The sequence below is a fragment of the Lonchura striata genome, chromosome 12 (assembly GCF_046129695.1).
Source record: "Lonchura striata isolate bLonStr1 chromosome 12, bLonStr1.mat, whole genome shotgun sequence".
NCBI lineage: Eukaryota > Metazoa > Chordata > Aves > Passeriformes > Estrildidae > Lonchura > Lonchura striata.
In genome coordinates this window covers 8,265,413-8,282,428 of record NC_134614.1, presented here as the reverse complement: position 1 = coordinate 8,282,428, position 17,016 = coordinate 8,265,413, and the positions used below count along the sequence as shown (strand labels likewise).

General features: G+C 44.0%; 1 protein-coding gene across 2 annotated transcripts in view; it reads right to left on the bottom strand.

Moving 5' to 3' along the window:
* CACNA2D2 (calcium voltage-gated channel auxiliary subunit alpha2delta 2) overlaps positions 1-17,016 on the bottom strand; it is a 216,199-nt gene that overhangs the window by 184,359 nt on the left and 14,824 nt on the right. For both annotated transcript variants that reach the window (XM_021529146.2, XM_021529147.2), the window contains exon 2: positions 9,816-9,897. In XM_021529146.2, coding sequence (XP_021384821.1) covers positions 9,816-9,897 — 82 coding nt within the window. The remainder of the gene's footprint in view (positions 1-9,815; positions 9,898-17,016) is intronic.

The window sequence follows — 17,016 nt, the reverse complement described above, 5'->3', positions numbered from 1 at the left end:
ATGACCTACTTGTTTTTAAAAGTAATCCAACATTTACCATTACAATCTTCTTTGCTCCTCAAGTCACATAAACCCCCTGCTGTCTCCTTCTTCTCTATTTACCTGGCCTTACAGTCACAGCAGGGAATTGAAAATCTGCTCCCTGCCTCCTAGCTACAAGCCAAGGCTTTGCTTGGGCATCCAACAGATGATAACTAATGCTACTGCTTAAACAATCCCTAGAGTGGCTCCTGACACATGCAGACATTTAGATCTGCCACCAGTCCAAGCCACATCAGCCAGGCATTTAGGAAACTTCCCTGATAGAAATAGCCATGCCTCTCATTCACAGCATCTCTTTGCATCAGTAAATCTCATGTTTCATTCAGGCAGGATTTTTCTCAGTGCTCGTACTTACTATTTAATATTTATGCTATGGTCAGTGTCCAAAAAGCATGACACTATTGGTTATAGTAGGTGCTGAACAAACACATACTAAATCTGTCTTGGATGCTTCCAGGTGTGAAAGGTCAGTTAGAAAAGGGAAAAAAGTCAATAAAATCTCAAGCCCAATGAATAACTGAATCAAAATGAGCAAGCCCAAATATAAATCTAAAATAATGAAACAGAGAAATACTCCAAAATATACCAAAATAAATAGGGAATGCCCCACATATATCAGTTGGCATTGATCTCCCAAGAGCAACAGAAGAGGAAGGAGAATCCATAACCATCAGCATCACCTTCCTGCTACATTTCTTCCTCAGCTGTTCACCTTCCTTCACGCTGCTCTGGACCTCCCAAATCATGACAGAACCTGGTTTATTCCTAAGACATAAAAGAGTGTGGAGCTTTTCAAGCTCATTGTATGCAGAATTGTCACAGTAAGATGCAAAGGCTACAAGTGTTGGAAAGCTACAGATCCCTGATGGTTACCAAGATCTGGAGTCTCCCAAGAGGCAGTTCCTCCAAAAGCAGAGCCATCTCTTTCAATAAAGCAACAGCAAACTACACCTTTAACCAGAGCACAGATTCTCACTCTTTAAGCAAAGCTCTCCAGTACTGAGGACCAGTTGATCTGTTTACAAGGAAGGCAAGACTGATCTAATAACAGACTCCACTCTCTCTCCCTCCCTTACAGTAATATCTTAACTCAAAATAATTAAAAGGAAATAAGTACCTATAAAACTGGCAGCATCACTGCAGGCCAATAGGTTGGCACGGGTGGGTGTTAGAAATAAGTGGTCCATTCAAGTTATTCACTTCAGATGTCAGAGGTGATCTGCTGTAATGAGGCACAATAAACACACTTAACATGCAAAGTGCCCACTGCTGTTTACCAGGCTGGAGCCACACTGGAACAGAACAACCACAACTGTGCCCTTGAGAAGTCACCTCCTCCCTGGCCTCCCCAGCTTCCCAAGCCCTCCTGCATTTCTCCATACCAAACAAAGAAGATGTGACACATCTTAATGCTTCCTCCACACAATAACCTCAAGTATCTAACAACAGTTTCCTTCTTTAAACCTTCCAGTATAACTGCATATTTCACTCCTCTGCAGTCCAGCGATGAATGGAAGTGATGGATCATCCACAAGAATGCCAGGATCCACTAGTGTCCAATATCTAGTGCTTGCTTGACAAACCTATCAGGAAGAGAAATGCAAACTCCCCAGACTGCAGCATTTCAAGTTGAAGGGGCACTTAAAGCCCATAAATAATATTTAAAAACATAGAATGGGAAAAATCTGAAACTATGATGAAATACAGTTATATATTTTCTATGTTTTGTATCTTGATCAGAGATAGAGTTGCATTTTTGGTTATCAGCTCTGCTCATGGGAGACTGAATTCAAGGCTATATCAATTCCCCTGTGAATGTAAAGGAAAAGAACCATCTGGAGAGAATAATAAAACAATTAACTTTCCATTAAAGAATAATCTATGTATGTTTTTAAGAAGGGAAACTTTAATGATCTCTACCTAATTATTCATACTACATTCTGGCAGAGTTGGTATGGATTTTGCCTTGCTTCATTTTTAAACACAGCCTGAAGTTAACAACTTCAGCTGGAATGAATGTGGGGACCACACAGGCTCCTTCAGTAAGGGCAGGACAACCTGGATGAGGGAGGCTTCCAGAAACACCAGCCAAGGTCTCAACCTTCACATGAATTCATATGGCTGTGTAAGGGCAACAGCATCAGTTCAAAGAGATGCACTGAATATTCATGAGGATTTTACAAACATGGCTGTTGACTGGCTGGGTACATCAGCTACATTTTTGGATGCAAAACTCAAAGTAGCGCACTCAGGAGATGCACACACCTGAACATCACTCTGTGAATGCTGGCCTCATTTAACTTGTCACTGACAGCAATATAAATCAGAAATTACTCCATAAAACTCAACAGCAATCCCCTTTGATTGTGCAAACTCACCAATTGGCTGCAAGTGTATTATCTTTACAAAGTAATTCTGTAAAGTGGAAAGGTTCAAAGAAGGGCTTTAAGGACTATTACTCTGCCTGTTACCCCTTCTAAACACACCCTCCTCTATGGACCTGCTGGCTGTACCCATGATGGAGAACAGTCCAGGCTGCACCACACCTTGGTTCTGCAGGCCTGCTCACCTTAACCACCTGCCTCAGTTTCCCAGTGGATAATACTAATGAGTCAGTAACTCTGCATGCCTGCACTTCATTCCAGTTTACACAGCACTTCCCAGCCAAGGCTCTCAAACATTTGGAAAGGACCAAATATAGTTTAAGCTAAAATTAACTGGAACATAAATACCAGGATTCAGCCAGTCAGATCACTCCTTCAGAACACCTACCTGTCACTCTGGGCTTTCCAGCATGAGAACTCACACATTAAAGAGCTGGTAAATAGTGAGACAGTGTCCAGGCAATTCTTTGCTACTATTTATTGACCGACTGATTGAGATCAGGTTTTGTGACACAGTGCAGGCACATTTATCCCTCTCCCCTGCAAGGTGCTAAGTTTTATGATCTGAAAAAGTAATTAAAAAAAAGCCCATATAATCCTGGCACACAAACTAGTCACACCTGAGTCCTGCTGAAAAAATCCCTGCCTCAGCCTTTCAAATGTTGCAGAACATTTTCATTTGCAGCTTCTGCATAGATGGAGCAAGTATTGAGCCTAAGAGTCTAAGGCATTTTAGCCTTTGAAACTTCCAGTCTGCTCTTCCCCTAGAACTGTAAAAGCCCATCTTTCTGCCCTAAATATATATATATATGAATATATATATGTATATACACACAGACATAACCACATACACAGATATATATGCAGCCCCTGATGTCTCAAAGCAGGGCCCCTGCATCTGCCAACGGGCTGCACACTGCATCGGCACAATGGCTCTGGTGCAGGATCTGCACCACCCACTGGAAAGGATTTAGTGAGGGGTGCTAACGTCACACACTGAGCAGCCACATACAGCTATAAATTATTCATACACATTACTCTAATTATGCAAATGTACTAAAAGCTGGAGCATATGTTTCCCTGACATCTCGCAGTACGGATGCAATATGGTTCTAGTAGAGAGAAAGATTGAGAAGTGAGATGATGGGTGTAAGGGGGCTAACGATGGCACTCACTGGCCCAAGCAAGGGGTGCCAGAGGATCCCTCTTTCCCAACCAAGCTGCTGCAAGCCTAAGGACATTTAAATGCTGCTCCTTGGTAATATAGTGTTGTCTTTGCACTCAGTGCTGAACAGAGTGCTGAGGCTGCTGAATGGCCCAGGCAGATTAAAATAAACCCAAGCAGTTTGGAACAGGAATGTGTTTATCTGGCATCACACACTTCCTCTTATCAAACATGAGGAGCAGGGGAGGGCACAGTGATGGTGTGCGGAAGCAGGCTGTGTGCATGCTGCTAGGAGAGGGGGAGGGAAAAGAGGAGAGGAAAGCAAGGATCAGACAGATTATGCATGAGCTTGGGAACCAGGGGCTTGGAGCTAGGCATCATCTCACTGGGGGACAGAGCCCATCCTCCAGGGCATTCCCCAGATGGGTACTAGCTGTTGGAAAACTCAGTAAGGTCCTTTCTCCCTGGCAGCATCTGGAAGAGAGCAGGCATTCAGTGCTGCTGTGGCATAAGCAGCTGGCTTTGTGTGTTGCCCAAGCTTTGGGTTCAAACTCCTCTCAACTCTGTTGAGCACAGTGCAGCCACTGGGCATCACCTGCCTCCTGTTCTGGGGGATGGGGCTGACACCTCAGAAGGAAAAGGCCTGATGAATTCTGCTATGGTGTTTTGAAGATAGTGCTGGAATGACTATGAGAAGATTAGGATCTAATTCCCAACTCTGCCGTGTTGGGAATAAGGACCACATCACTGTGTTTCTGTGAATTCCCAGCCCATGTGACAGAGCCCTTTGGAAGCAGAAAGGCTTCTCAGACACTGTGTCCAGAACATTGTGCAGGGGGACTCTGATTCTCTTGCATCCTTCATTTAAAATTCCATTAACACTTCTCAGATTCTCCAGCCCTACTGAATGACCAGCTGAGTGTTTCTACACCCAGAGAAAACAAAAGAACAGATTAAACATCATGTAATACCACAGTTACTTGGGAGATTTAAGCTAACTTATTATTATTCCAGTAGTTACTCAAGATCAAAAAAGTTGAACAGAAAACCTTGACAGCTCCTTTGATAAGAGCATGCCTCACCTCCTGGTGCTAGTATTAAAGAGGCTCTAGCTCTGTACCAGCAGTTTTGTAAGGGATGCTCTCACAGAGCCACGTGAAGCACTCGGCACTGCAGAGACCCTGTCACAGGAGGAGTGCTAGTGACTGCAGCACTACACAAGGCAGATGCCACTTCAGCTCTTCAGACCCAAGGCAAAATTCTGACAGTATACTAGTTTTTTTTTAATTCAACTTCTTGTTTGTGCACAGCTCAATCACAGCTCCTCACCTGCAGCTGCCTGAACTAAAGCATGGCCATGCTTTAAAAACAAGAGGGGATATATCAGAGAAGCAGCACTGAGCAGAAAGGACAGGCAGGATGAGGCAAATAAAGCTAGGGACACCTGCACATATCCTGGTCACTCTGCCCCAAGCCCTGGCCAGCAGGGTCCTTCCCTGTCAGAAAAACCCAGAGCAATGAACAGCAGCACTTCTGCCAGGCAGAGATGCCAAAGTAGCAAAACAAAGTACAAGATAACAAGCAAGAATAGAAGACAGACATGAAAATCCACTGGAGTAAAACCAGATATTGATTACAAGGACCAAGCTGAGCCACTTCTGCTGTGCCACAATCAGCAAACTCCCTGTGGGGCTGCATCCCAAAGGGTATAGCATGAGTCTCCCTTTCCCCTGGGCCCATCCTCCTTTCTGTGCAGTCACACATGCTGAGGACCAAGCACAGCACAGGCAGAGGCTCCCTGCCTGCCCGGCTCTGCCAGCAGGCTGCTCCCCACATCCCACCCTGGGCTCAGGTTTGAGGCCATCTCACCCTTTACAGACTGAGTGGCTCCTCATCACCAAGGCCAGCAGAATCCTTATCTTCCAGTCATACAGCAGCAAGGCAGACCCAGACCTTGGCTGCCCAGAGGAAAGGGAAGAGTGCCCAGCTTGACAGGCTGGAGAGGAGAAGCAGGTGCAGCTCAGGTCCAGCTCTGCTGCCCACCCTGCTCTGCTGCAGCCTGTCTGTGGCAGGGTACAGCACCTCCAGGAGAGAGTTCTATCCTGCTATGGAAGCAGTTCTCAGGAAAGACAACCAGAGGGAAGAGAGAAGGGAAGTCAGAGCAGGAAAGGGGGATCAGCATTTACATCTCTCAGCTCTTCTCCTCTCACTTGAAAGGCTTTGGCTTCCTCAGTAGCTGCCAGCGAGGAAACAAGGCCACTGGAGGCAGCAGGGATAACTGGTACTAGAGGAGGGGGAGGGGATGTTCTGACCAGCTCACTGCTCACCTCAGGAGACACAGGATCAAACACAATTTAGGTAACAAGCCAGGGCAGATTTGAGCCTCAGCCCAGCTATCCAGAAAAGGAGTTTTAACACAACATCCAGGGGAGCTGCTCAGTGTGGCACAAAACCCAGCAGCACACAGAGCTCTGCTGTCATCGGTCCTGCCACGAGTGCCAGCACAGCAGGACACTGGGAGCCTGGGACAGGGCTGCACCAGCATGGGAAATCTCTTGAGTCTACCCTCATGCAGGTTTTGCAGCATCTAGGCTGGAAAGACAAAATATTAACTCATTTTTGACTAAAGTCAGAAACTTTGACTTGTGCCAAAAAACTAGGAGAAAGAGAAATGTAGTATGGTGTAGCAAGAAATGTCAAAACAAAATATTTTTTTGTTCTGCAAAGTGAAGAGTCCACTGTAGCCACAAAGAAGTCACTAACAAAAAAAAAAAAACCTGGAAATCAGACAGCTGTATTTTTAGTATAATATTACTTATTCTAGAAATAATTATTTTAAGAATGTCAATCTATTCAGCCAGCATTATAGGGTTCCACATATCATCGTGCCAGTCAGAGCTAAATTAGCAATGATTTGTGCTCCCAATTATATCTGGTGAGCTGTGAGGGAGGCAAGAATAGGGAGGCAAAGCAACATGCCCTTATCCAAGTGCTGGGATTTGTTTTGAGGCATGCCTGGAGGAACCAGCCAGCCAAAGGATGCTGCACCACAGGCACTCTGAGGGCTGAACACTGACTTCACCGGGCAGAGAATCATCTGAGCAAGGCCATGGTCCTCCATACAGCTCCAAGCCTCCAGTGTTCAGTCATAGGGGTGGCCCACCACAGCCAGTCTGCCTGTCTAATCTGCACTTCAGTGTTTTCAAGGTCTGGACATCAGGAGAGAAGCGAGGTGATACCTCACAGCTGAAAGAAGAGCCCTTGGCATGACTCCCCTTTACATCTCAGAGCTTCTCAACCTCCTGTAATTGCTCCAGAATGGTCCCCTTGTGCAAAGGAGCATCTGCATGGTACAAGCTTGGAAAATCTCCCCAGGGAATTGCCTGCCCACTTGGCAGAACAGGAAGGAAGCATGGGCATTGAACTTTTAGCACTCCAACTCAAGGAAATGACTGAAGAGTTAAAACAAAAATCTTTCTGGGATGGGCAGCACTCCAGGAAGATAAAATATTCAGCACTGTTATGTTCCTGGACACCATATTTCTGACAATAAATCTCATGCCTCATATGCCATAACAGTTATGACAATAACCAAAGAACAAGTCTTCATCCTTTCACAGCAACCCAAGAAAAAAAGATTTGCAAGTAAACCTGGCCAATCTCAGAGGAGGGTATTTTTTATTATTGTTTGGTCTGTCACTTTGGTAGTCAGGCCTGGAAAGGGAAGATCCATTTCTGGCATGGACCCGCCTCCAGTGCTTCATAGTCCCATGAGAGCTGGCAGTGGAACCCACCAACTCACAACAGACCCCACCATGTTCAGAAGGACCAGTTCTGTCTTTGGTGACACTGGAGCACTGTTCTCCCCCACTGGAACACTTTTATAATACCACTATGCACAGTGAACCAGAAATCCCCTCTACAGACATGTCCCAGGCCAACATGGCAAGCCCAAAGTGCATCAGCAACTTTTAGCAAAAAACAAGGTTCTACTTGCTTCATTTTTGTTTATTCTTCCTACCCTGCACGGGTCTATTCTTGCTTAATGATGAACCTTCCTGTGAAATCCCAGTGAGTGGAATTAGCTTCTAGCTATACCATGTTTCAGCTTCCACAGCTCCTCAGGGGCTCTTCCTTCCCCCTCTGCCTGCTCACCTTCTAAATTTTGAGTATGGTTTCAGGAGAATGTGGACTTTTCCTACGTTAAACTTTTAAAATCCATGTCTCCAAGTAGGTTATGGTGCCACTTTATGACATTAGACAGCTCCCATACTGTAACCCAAATGAACCTGTGTGCACCTGGTGCATCAGGACTCCCTGCAGGTACAGCTCTGAGCACTCCATCCCATTTTCCATCAGTGAAGTTCCATCAGTGTGCACTAGCAAGGGATGTGGTTCTTAAGTATCATACTTGATATTGCATCTACAAATCACACATGAACTCCACATCCCAAGTTCTCCCCTAGAGATCAGCAGACAGCCTCCACCAGTCCTTTCTGGTGTTCAAACAGCTGCACAGTGGAATTTTCAGTAGCTCATTTCTTGGCTTCAGCTGGTTTATGCATTTACTAGATACAATAATTAGCTTCCTCGCTTTACATGAAGATTCCAAAACAGATTTCAAAAAACCCCTTCAATCCCTCTGTAGCCAGTGAATCCAGTATTAATCCATTGAAGTACTGCATTATGTTCTACCAGAAGAATTAAACAGGAAAAGTGGGAAGCTCTCTTACCTGTAATTGACTGACTGGCCAATAGGAGTCAAGTGCTGGCAAATTGGAGGTGTAATTTCTCTTTAATTACAGCATTAAAAAAATTACATTATATACCTATTTAACATGCAAAGGAGTAAAATCAAAGCTAATAAGAATAAATTGTAAGAGAGGACACGTACAAAAATGTAGTAGCAATACTTTTGTTTTTTATGATTGTGCTGTGCTGAAGAGAATGCTGGCTGCTGCACCATTATGGAAAACATCCCCAGCTCTAAGATCCTGCCAACATGCAAAACTGCATTGCACAAATGCATGGTTACATTTAAAAATATCTGTTGAAACCCAAGTGGGTGTATATGCTTTTCATGCTGCACATGAAGTTTATATCAATCCATCTAAAATTCAGCTAAAGTAAATGCACACCAAGCCCAGGTACACCATTCTAGAACTCAAATATGAACACAAATGAATGGATGAACCATGAAGAGTTTTGCAAGCCTTCATGTAAACTCATTTCAAAATGCATTTAAAAGAAAATAGTGTGACCTCTGTGTTTAGACAATGGATTACAACAAGTACTATAAAATATCAGCAGTTCTGTTTAAGTCAATATAGTTGCTAGTGCAAGACAGACAGTAGGAGTCCCATAAAGTATTGGCATCTGAGAAGAACATGTCACTGTCACCAGAAAACACAAATACACCCATGCTTTTTTTCTGGGATAATATATTTATCACTCTAGAGAAGCCTATTTTCTTTAGATTAACACCATAACTGTTATTCCAAATTGCTCAATTTCAAATCAGCTAGTCAGCACAAGAGTGTGGGCATGGGGAAACAGGGCTTAACGGGGAAAGGGATACAGGGAAAGTTTCAAAGATTGTTTGATCCCAAACCTAATAAACCCCAATGAAGCTGCTCTGTAACTGCCCTAACCCAACCCAGAGCACTGCTGCCAGGAGAAGAGCAGGTCTGGCTTCTGCAGCCTCTGCATCCTGGTGCTAACTCAGGGAGCAGGAGGCAGATGCCAGCATCAATAACTGAGTTTTGTTTTCTGGCACTTGGAAACAGTGGCCAAACAACAACTACAATTTTACCTGCAATTATATTTAAAAACAAGGAGCTTCCAATGGCTAGCAAAATTATCCTTTCAACATTTCCTGCTTTGCCAACACAAGTTTAAATTTAAAACACAACCTTAAGTCCCTGGAGGAAAGGTTCATTGAATTTATTATTTTTTAGTGTCTCATGTAGGAAAAGCTCAAGAGGTACATGCTCAGATAGCAGTGACATGCAGCCCCAGAGACAAACAGATACAAACCACACTCACTCCCACACAGTTGATAAGTGCATCTGATTGCCCAGGAACCAGAAGCACAGCTAGCCACGACCCTGCACATGGAGTGAGCTGAGAGGGTGAGAGTGCAAGAGTTCACACAGGTGATTTCTGCAGATGAGAACATTCATTGCCACAAGAGAGGCAGCACAGGTAAAAGAAAGACAGCTTACCTTTCTGAGCTGCTGGACTCCACCAAATATCCTCATCACTCCGTCAATCTCCTGCTCCAGCCTCCTGGCCCAGTACTGCATACTGCAAGAGATGGAGGGAAAGAGAGAAAGAGAAAGGGAGAGAAAGAGAGAGAAAGAGTCAGAGCCCTGACACTGAGTAGATAAGCAAGGGACTGAAGGGAAAGGGAGGAAATCAGTGCCTCAGCTAAGTTCACTGCTCTCTGCAGCACCAAGGGCAGGGCAGAGTACCAGGAACACACTGCTTTGAGAATTACAGCTGGGGCAGGTTATAAACTTCAAGACTTCAAAATTTATGCAGAAGGCACCACAGAGAGAAGAGGGGAGAAAAAGATACAACAAAAACTGCAAAGTTTGAGGCTTTATTTTCTCCTTATATAAACATTTGCAGTAGATAATTATTTAAGCCCAGAGTGATTAACAAGGTAGAAATGCTGTGGAGTACAGAAAACAGCTTATTGCTTCAGCAGGGCTCGGTGGCAGAGAGCAAACCACGAGCCATGGCAGGGCCAAAGGTGTCTTGTCCTACTGCAGCAATGGATTATCACTGCAGCACCACAGGAGAGACCTGGGCACAGCCAGGAGCCAAGAGCACAGCAGCGAGTGCCCAAGGGCTCAGCTGCTCTGCACCTTCAGCAAAGCCCAACCTGTGCCAGGCACCGGCTCTGCCAGGCCCACAGTGGGCAGAGGGAAGAGCCAGGAGCTGCCTCTGGCACGTCCTTCATCCTGAGCCCTGTATGGAGAGGGAGCTGCCAGGCCTTCCAACAGGCACAACACCCTTCCACAGACACGGATTTCTGCCCACAGAAATAACACCAAGTTAAAAACAACAAATAAACCCTCTTCTAAATCCACAGATCTTGGTAATTCTCCTTCTTTTAATGAGATTTCCCAGCTTCAGCCGCTGCCCAGGCAAATGTCAAATCTCCTGTCTGACCTGGAAAAGCAACACTCAATTGCCTCTGCACCACTTGGCACTGTCTTCAATGCTTTTTTCACAGCAACATTTCTCTCTCAATGGATGCCACAAAAAGGAGGGAAGGAGCAGAAGGAGTAGAAAGTAAGGCCAGCAGCAGGGCAAAGTGCTGGTGGGAGTGAGCTCGGGGAGGTTGCACTTTCTTTAGGTTCACCTAATGATTTCATTCTTCATGCAAAGAGACATCCCCCAGGCAGCCCACACACACTCCCCCAGAACTCCCAAACCATGGAGGGGCTCTCCCAGAGATCAAGGAGCAAAGAAACCTTATTATTTTTGAGCTGGGCACTGAATTACACAGCACAGCCCTAAAGCTGGGCAGAATTATCAAAGCAGAAAATGCCCTGAGCTGAGGGGCAGAGCAGAGCTGAAGCATCACTTTTGAGGGGTGAGGAACCAGCAGGACAGAGGGAAGGACTGGCAGATAGATGTGTGTTACTGAGGCAAAATTCATGCCAGTCAATAACATACAAGTCTGTGGATGAAAACAAGATTTAATTGTGCACGCCAAGCCTCCTCAGTTTTCCAGTGTAACTTATGCTATTTCCCATCTTCCCGCAGAGGCAACGCTGCCTCCTGTCCCCTGGAAGCGTGGCTGGGGAGGGGAAATCTGGGAAATGAGATGAGCAAACCCCCTATTCTGCCAGAGAAGGGAGAGCAATGCCTTAGTGGGGCTGCCAGTGTGAAGGTACCAGGTCATGGACAGAGCTGAGGGGAGGTTGGGTTTGGGGGTTTTTGTTTCTTTGTCTTTTCTATTCAAACATTTTATCAAAGGTATATTCGGGTTACCCTGAGTATCAAAGTTACCCACAAATCTTCTGAAGCATTTTCACCAAGAAATATCTATTTTTACACAGGGCAATCGCTTAAAAAAAAAAAAAAAAACCTTGACAAACCAAAACTGAATTTATTTTTCCCCTCCTCCAGTTTGTCCAGTGAACTGAAAAAAATCAATTATATGCTCATACTCAGCCACAGGTCTGAGAAACCCCACCGAGCACTTATGGAGCTGACACTTTTCCTTAACTTCCAGCTCTGTACAAGATCCATGATTTCAGTGACACCTGCCTGTGTCAGCTCTCACCAGGAACACCTACACCACCACAGCAAGGAAAAATTACCTCCCATCTTGAGCTGTATCCATCAACATTAACAACTGCTCCTATCCACTTAAATGTCATGTATGGCCAAGCCTTCAGAAAGGATTAGTTAGAGAGGAAGACAGAGGCATCAATATTACTCTGTTGGCATATGCTAAAGAGACACTGAGTGCTCAGCTGAGCTGGGATTTACAATTAATTTAAATTTAGTCAGCAGATTTGTTTAAAAAAAATTGTTTTAACTTATTCCACCCCCTGCCTCCGCCCCAAGAAGTACTACTATTTTAGAGAAAAGTCACTGGGTTTTTCATTCATGAGAAAAGCTGCAGTTCCCTTTAATTGTGCTGTCGTATGATACCTGACTCTGAGTCTTACAGACCAACAGGTTCCCAAAGAGTCCAGCTAAGCCTGGTGACATCAATATTAAAAATAAATAAACACAGGTATTACACTATGAAATAAAAATGACAGCATTTTGGCATAGCTGACACCAGGTTTCCAGATTTTAAAAAAAAGTAACAGCAGAAGCACCTTTTTTTTTTTTTTTTTTTTTTTTTTGTGTAGTATGGCTATCCAAGAACTTTCCACAGTGGTATAAAAAATTCTTTTTTCTACCCAGCACATCCCTCACCCACATCAAGGCACTGGCAGAACTCTTGTCTGATCCATAACTATGTCCCTCTACCCTGGTAATGTCCAAGACAGAAGTCTGCAGAGTGGGCCACATCCCAAAATGTGGAGGTTTCATCTCAGTTGTCATATACTGGGTTGAAAGTTACCATTAAAAAATATAAACATTAAACTAATGCACTTAAAATTTTACGTAACAAGGCTGCAGAAGGTAAAGAAGCTGCTAGCCCATGATGAACATGGAGATGTCTGTGTGCAGCGTGTCTCCTATGGAAGCTGTAAGCAATAAGACATGGCAGTCATTGCATTCCTGGGCCATTACTGCAAGCCCCAGGTGCTTTACAGGGCTTGAGGAGCGATAACTCCTTCAAACATGCTGCCAGGAGTGCCCTGCTGCTCTTGTGAAATGTCATTTACAAGCAAAGCATAAAGAACACAGCTGATGCTCTGGCTGGGAAGCCACTGGCATGGCTGTGGTGGTGCTCACAGAAAGGCACAAGGCTCCTTTACGAGCCATGTGCACAAACCTCCTAAAACCAAGCACCACTTTGGTGTCCACTGTAGTGAGAAAACACGGGCCAGGAGAAAAACTTGGAGCTCAAGAATTTGTGATGGCACTTAATAGCTCTGTGCCTGCAGAAACTGCATGGAAGGAGCCTGGCACTATCCCCTGGGCTCTCTTTGGCAGTGACAAGTCCAGTACATCTCACTCATCCCCACTGTCTCAGCTGGCTCTCCCATTGCTGAGGAGTCTCCATAGGATCCTCCCAACCTAACAACTCTACCACTGTCATATACACATTCAGGATATCCATAAATAATCTTTAGTATTGAAAAAATGGTTGTTTCCTTCACCTATGTATATTAAAGCATCGAGTGCAATGTTTGCACGGGAGATAACTGATTTTTGAAAACACAACACCATTTATCACTGCCTCTCCAAAGAAAACTACAAAAATGTTAATTGATTACATAATTTGCATATTTGATTTTTCTTACTGATGATATAAAGTCGGCTTTAAAAAAGAAGCAGATATTCAAAACTATTCACTGTGTCAAGCAGAACACCAGGAAGCAAATCACTGCTGTCGCAGTTGGGGCCAAGAAGCAAAGCATCCCATGTGTCCCACTCCTGCTCAGTGGGCACCTGTGCCTTGCCACTGGTCACAGCAGCCCTTATTTAGGATTAGGGCATGTTCCATGCTTCAGGTCACCCAAGCAGTTGCAGAGACTTCCATGCACACGTCTGAGGCTACACTACTGCCCCAGCTGTGTAGCTTCAGAAGAAAATGATAATTGCCTGGAAAGACAAGAGACAGGCTGTGCTTGGCCCGCATCCTCCCACACTTATCCACACATCAGATGGCAGCCTGAGAGTCCTGGTCTTCTCTATAGAAACTGGAGACACTCACAGAGAAGCCACATGACCAAGCCATGCACTGCCAACCTGTGGCCAGCACCAGGGATGTGCCACAGCAGCCCAGCCCAAGGTCACTCTGTCCCTTGGGGCCTCTGGGCACAAGGACACCTCCTCATGGCTAACCTAGGGGTGGGCAAAGCAATTACACAAACCACTAATGAGTATAAGCCTCATTGCAAGGCACTTCTCACAAAAGCACTGTGAAAAGAGAAGCAAGAGGAAAGTTTTCTGCTTGAGGACATTTTTTCCTTAAAAGGAACCTTAGGAGAGTGCTTGTTTGGCTGTGAACAGAAGAGGATGTTAGAAAAAAAAAACCAAGAGAATTGGTCCTTTTCTTTTGCTGCCTTCCTGGCCCCACAAATAAAAGAGTCACAGAAACATAAAAGCACAAGAGGAAGAACTACTTACTAAGTGGATCTACTGCCCCAAAGCTTCTTGGGTTCTATACAGAGTGTGTTCTGAACAAGTGTCTATACTCCACGCAGGGTGTTCAGCCAAGAATGCTTCACCCTGATTCATACGCTTTGGTTCAGTGCCCAAATATTGCTATTTAATAAGGTTATTAATTACTGTGTTGTCTAATTTTTGCTGTGCAGGAACTTCTTATAATTGGCTTATTCCTTCAAGATGCTTAATGCTTTCACTATAGTAGCGTGTGTCAGTGCACACACGGGCACGTGTGTGTATGCAGGATATGCCCCTTCTGAGCTCTCTTACATACCTAGGCTGTAAATAACCCATGTGAGCAAACATTTACCCATCAAGGAAAAACAAGTTGCCTTTTTATTCTCCCCTGAAGATACAACTTAAAGACAACACCTGTTTCCTTCCAAATAACTTACTGACCGTGCTTCCAGACATTATCAAGCTTCCCACATTGTCATTTTATGACTGTGTTTTAATTTAAAGTATGTGCCCAGGTGTTTATATAAAAAAAGGGTGGGAAAAAATTGCCTTCTGGACTAGTCTTTTCTTAATATTTATCACGACATTATTCACCTCTACCATCTGGTCTTCCCTGTAATAAGAAAGTATCTTTGACATTATTACAGGGAGGAAGGACAGGACAAATGAATATTAGAACTATATCCTAAGGAAAAATCTTTTAAGAGACATGAAAGGGGTAGTTTGTCTACATTCACCTCTTTCATGACATTTTTTTGTTCTTCTCAATTCAAGCACAAACTTTCTGGGTCTGTTTGTGTGTCCTAGCTTCTGCTTATCTTTCCAATTTTTTACAGCAGGGTATGTCTTGCAAAAACACCCCAAGTGCCAACCCCCTACCAGATCCATCTGAATCCCAGTTTGACACCCCATCAACTATTAAAATATAATAAAAAGTGTAACTGCAGAGTTTTCTCAATCTGTGGCATAGATAAAGCTAAGTGAGGAAAAAATAAGTCTGAGGGAAAAATTAAACCAAAAAAAACTGTGTTTCATTAACAGTTCTTGAGCACTAATATTTTTGTAGGTATCTGTGAGAAAACCAACCATAACCACCAACTTGTCACCAGTGATGTTTTAGGACAATAGGAAAATTATTCCTTAAATATGATTTCTCTATCAAAACCCAGAAGCATTACCCATTCAAGGTCTAACTCCACCTGAGAACAGAGCAAGCAGTAGCTGTTCAGTCACAGATATGCAGGATGGCAGGGGTTTCAGGAACTTCCACCACTTACTTGCACTAAGACATCTAAATACCTGAACCCTCTGCATGAAGTGTTCTCTAAACTGTTCTTTAAATTCTCTGCTGAAGGTGAACACAAGATCCCCACAGTACCTCTTTCCAGTTCCATTTTTCAGCACATGGTAGAAAAAGTTCCCTTTTTATTCACCCTAAATCTCAGTTTCCTCTTTCCACATATCCCACCTACAGCTGACACTGAAAAAATCTTACAACAAGCTCCTAAGAACTGGAAGATCATGATTCTATTGCATCCTTTAGAGTAGTAAAATAAATAGAAAGGCAAACTCAGCTTTTCACAGCTTTCTCTATTTTGCACTGTTTCCTAAAACTTCTTTTCTGTTGCCCTTCTCTGGATTCTCTACAGTGTGCCTATATCTCCAAAGGCTCATGCCAAAAAGTGAGGTCAGTTACTCCAACAGAAGGCAAACCCAGTGCTGTATGAGGAAGAAGACATCACCTCCCCAGTCTTGTCCAAGAACCTACTTAACACTGAAGAATAAATGTGCCCTTCTGCTATGACAGCACTTGGCTGACTCAAAGTGATCCACAATAACTCTTGAGATCTTTTCTGCCACGCTGCTACCCAGACGGGTGTTCTTTATTCTGTATTTGTACATTTCATTTCTCTCTCATAAGTGCAGTACTTTGCATTTGTTTTCACTGAATTTCATTTTGCTGATATCCAGCTTGCCGTTCAATTTTTCTAGATAATTTTGAATTCTGGTAATGCCTTTCAAAGTACATCCAAACCCTCCTTGCTCAGTGTCGCCTGCAAATTTTATAAGCATATTTCCCATTCCATTGCTTAAGTTATTAATGAAACTATTGAATAAAAGCAGGTCCAGGGCAGATCCCTGCAGGACCCCACTTGAAGTGCCCTCCCAGTATGACAAAGAGCCACAATAACTATTCTTTGAGAGCTGCATGTCCAATCAAAATATCTTGAATTTCAAACTTTACAAAAAGCTGATTTGGAGTATTTGATATGCAAAGGAGCTGGAGGCCAAAGGATAATGCAGTGAATAATTTAAAGCCTACGAGTAGATTTGAGGAAAATCTCAGTCTGTTGGTGGATGATTTGCCCACAGACAGAGGAAGAAGCCACTGAATGTGTGAGCTGGTACATTTGCTTGGCAGCATTGGGAAAGGCCCCACACAGGCACCAATTTCTTTGGACCAAACGTGCACAACCTCTCACTGATACAGCAATGGAAAGAACAAATAGCAAAGCAAGCACAGCAGGTATTTTTTGCAGACCACAGGGCAGAGGATATCCTTTTGCCAAAAGGCCTTTCCAGCCTTGAACCCAGTACCCAACTCCAGGACCGTAACAAACAAAATAAGCCACAGGCAATGGCTATCAGCAC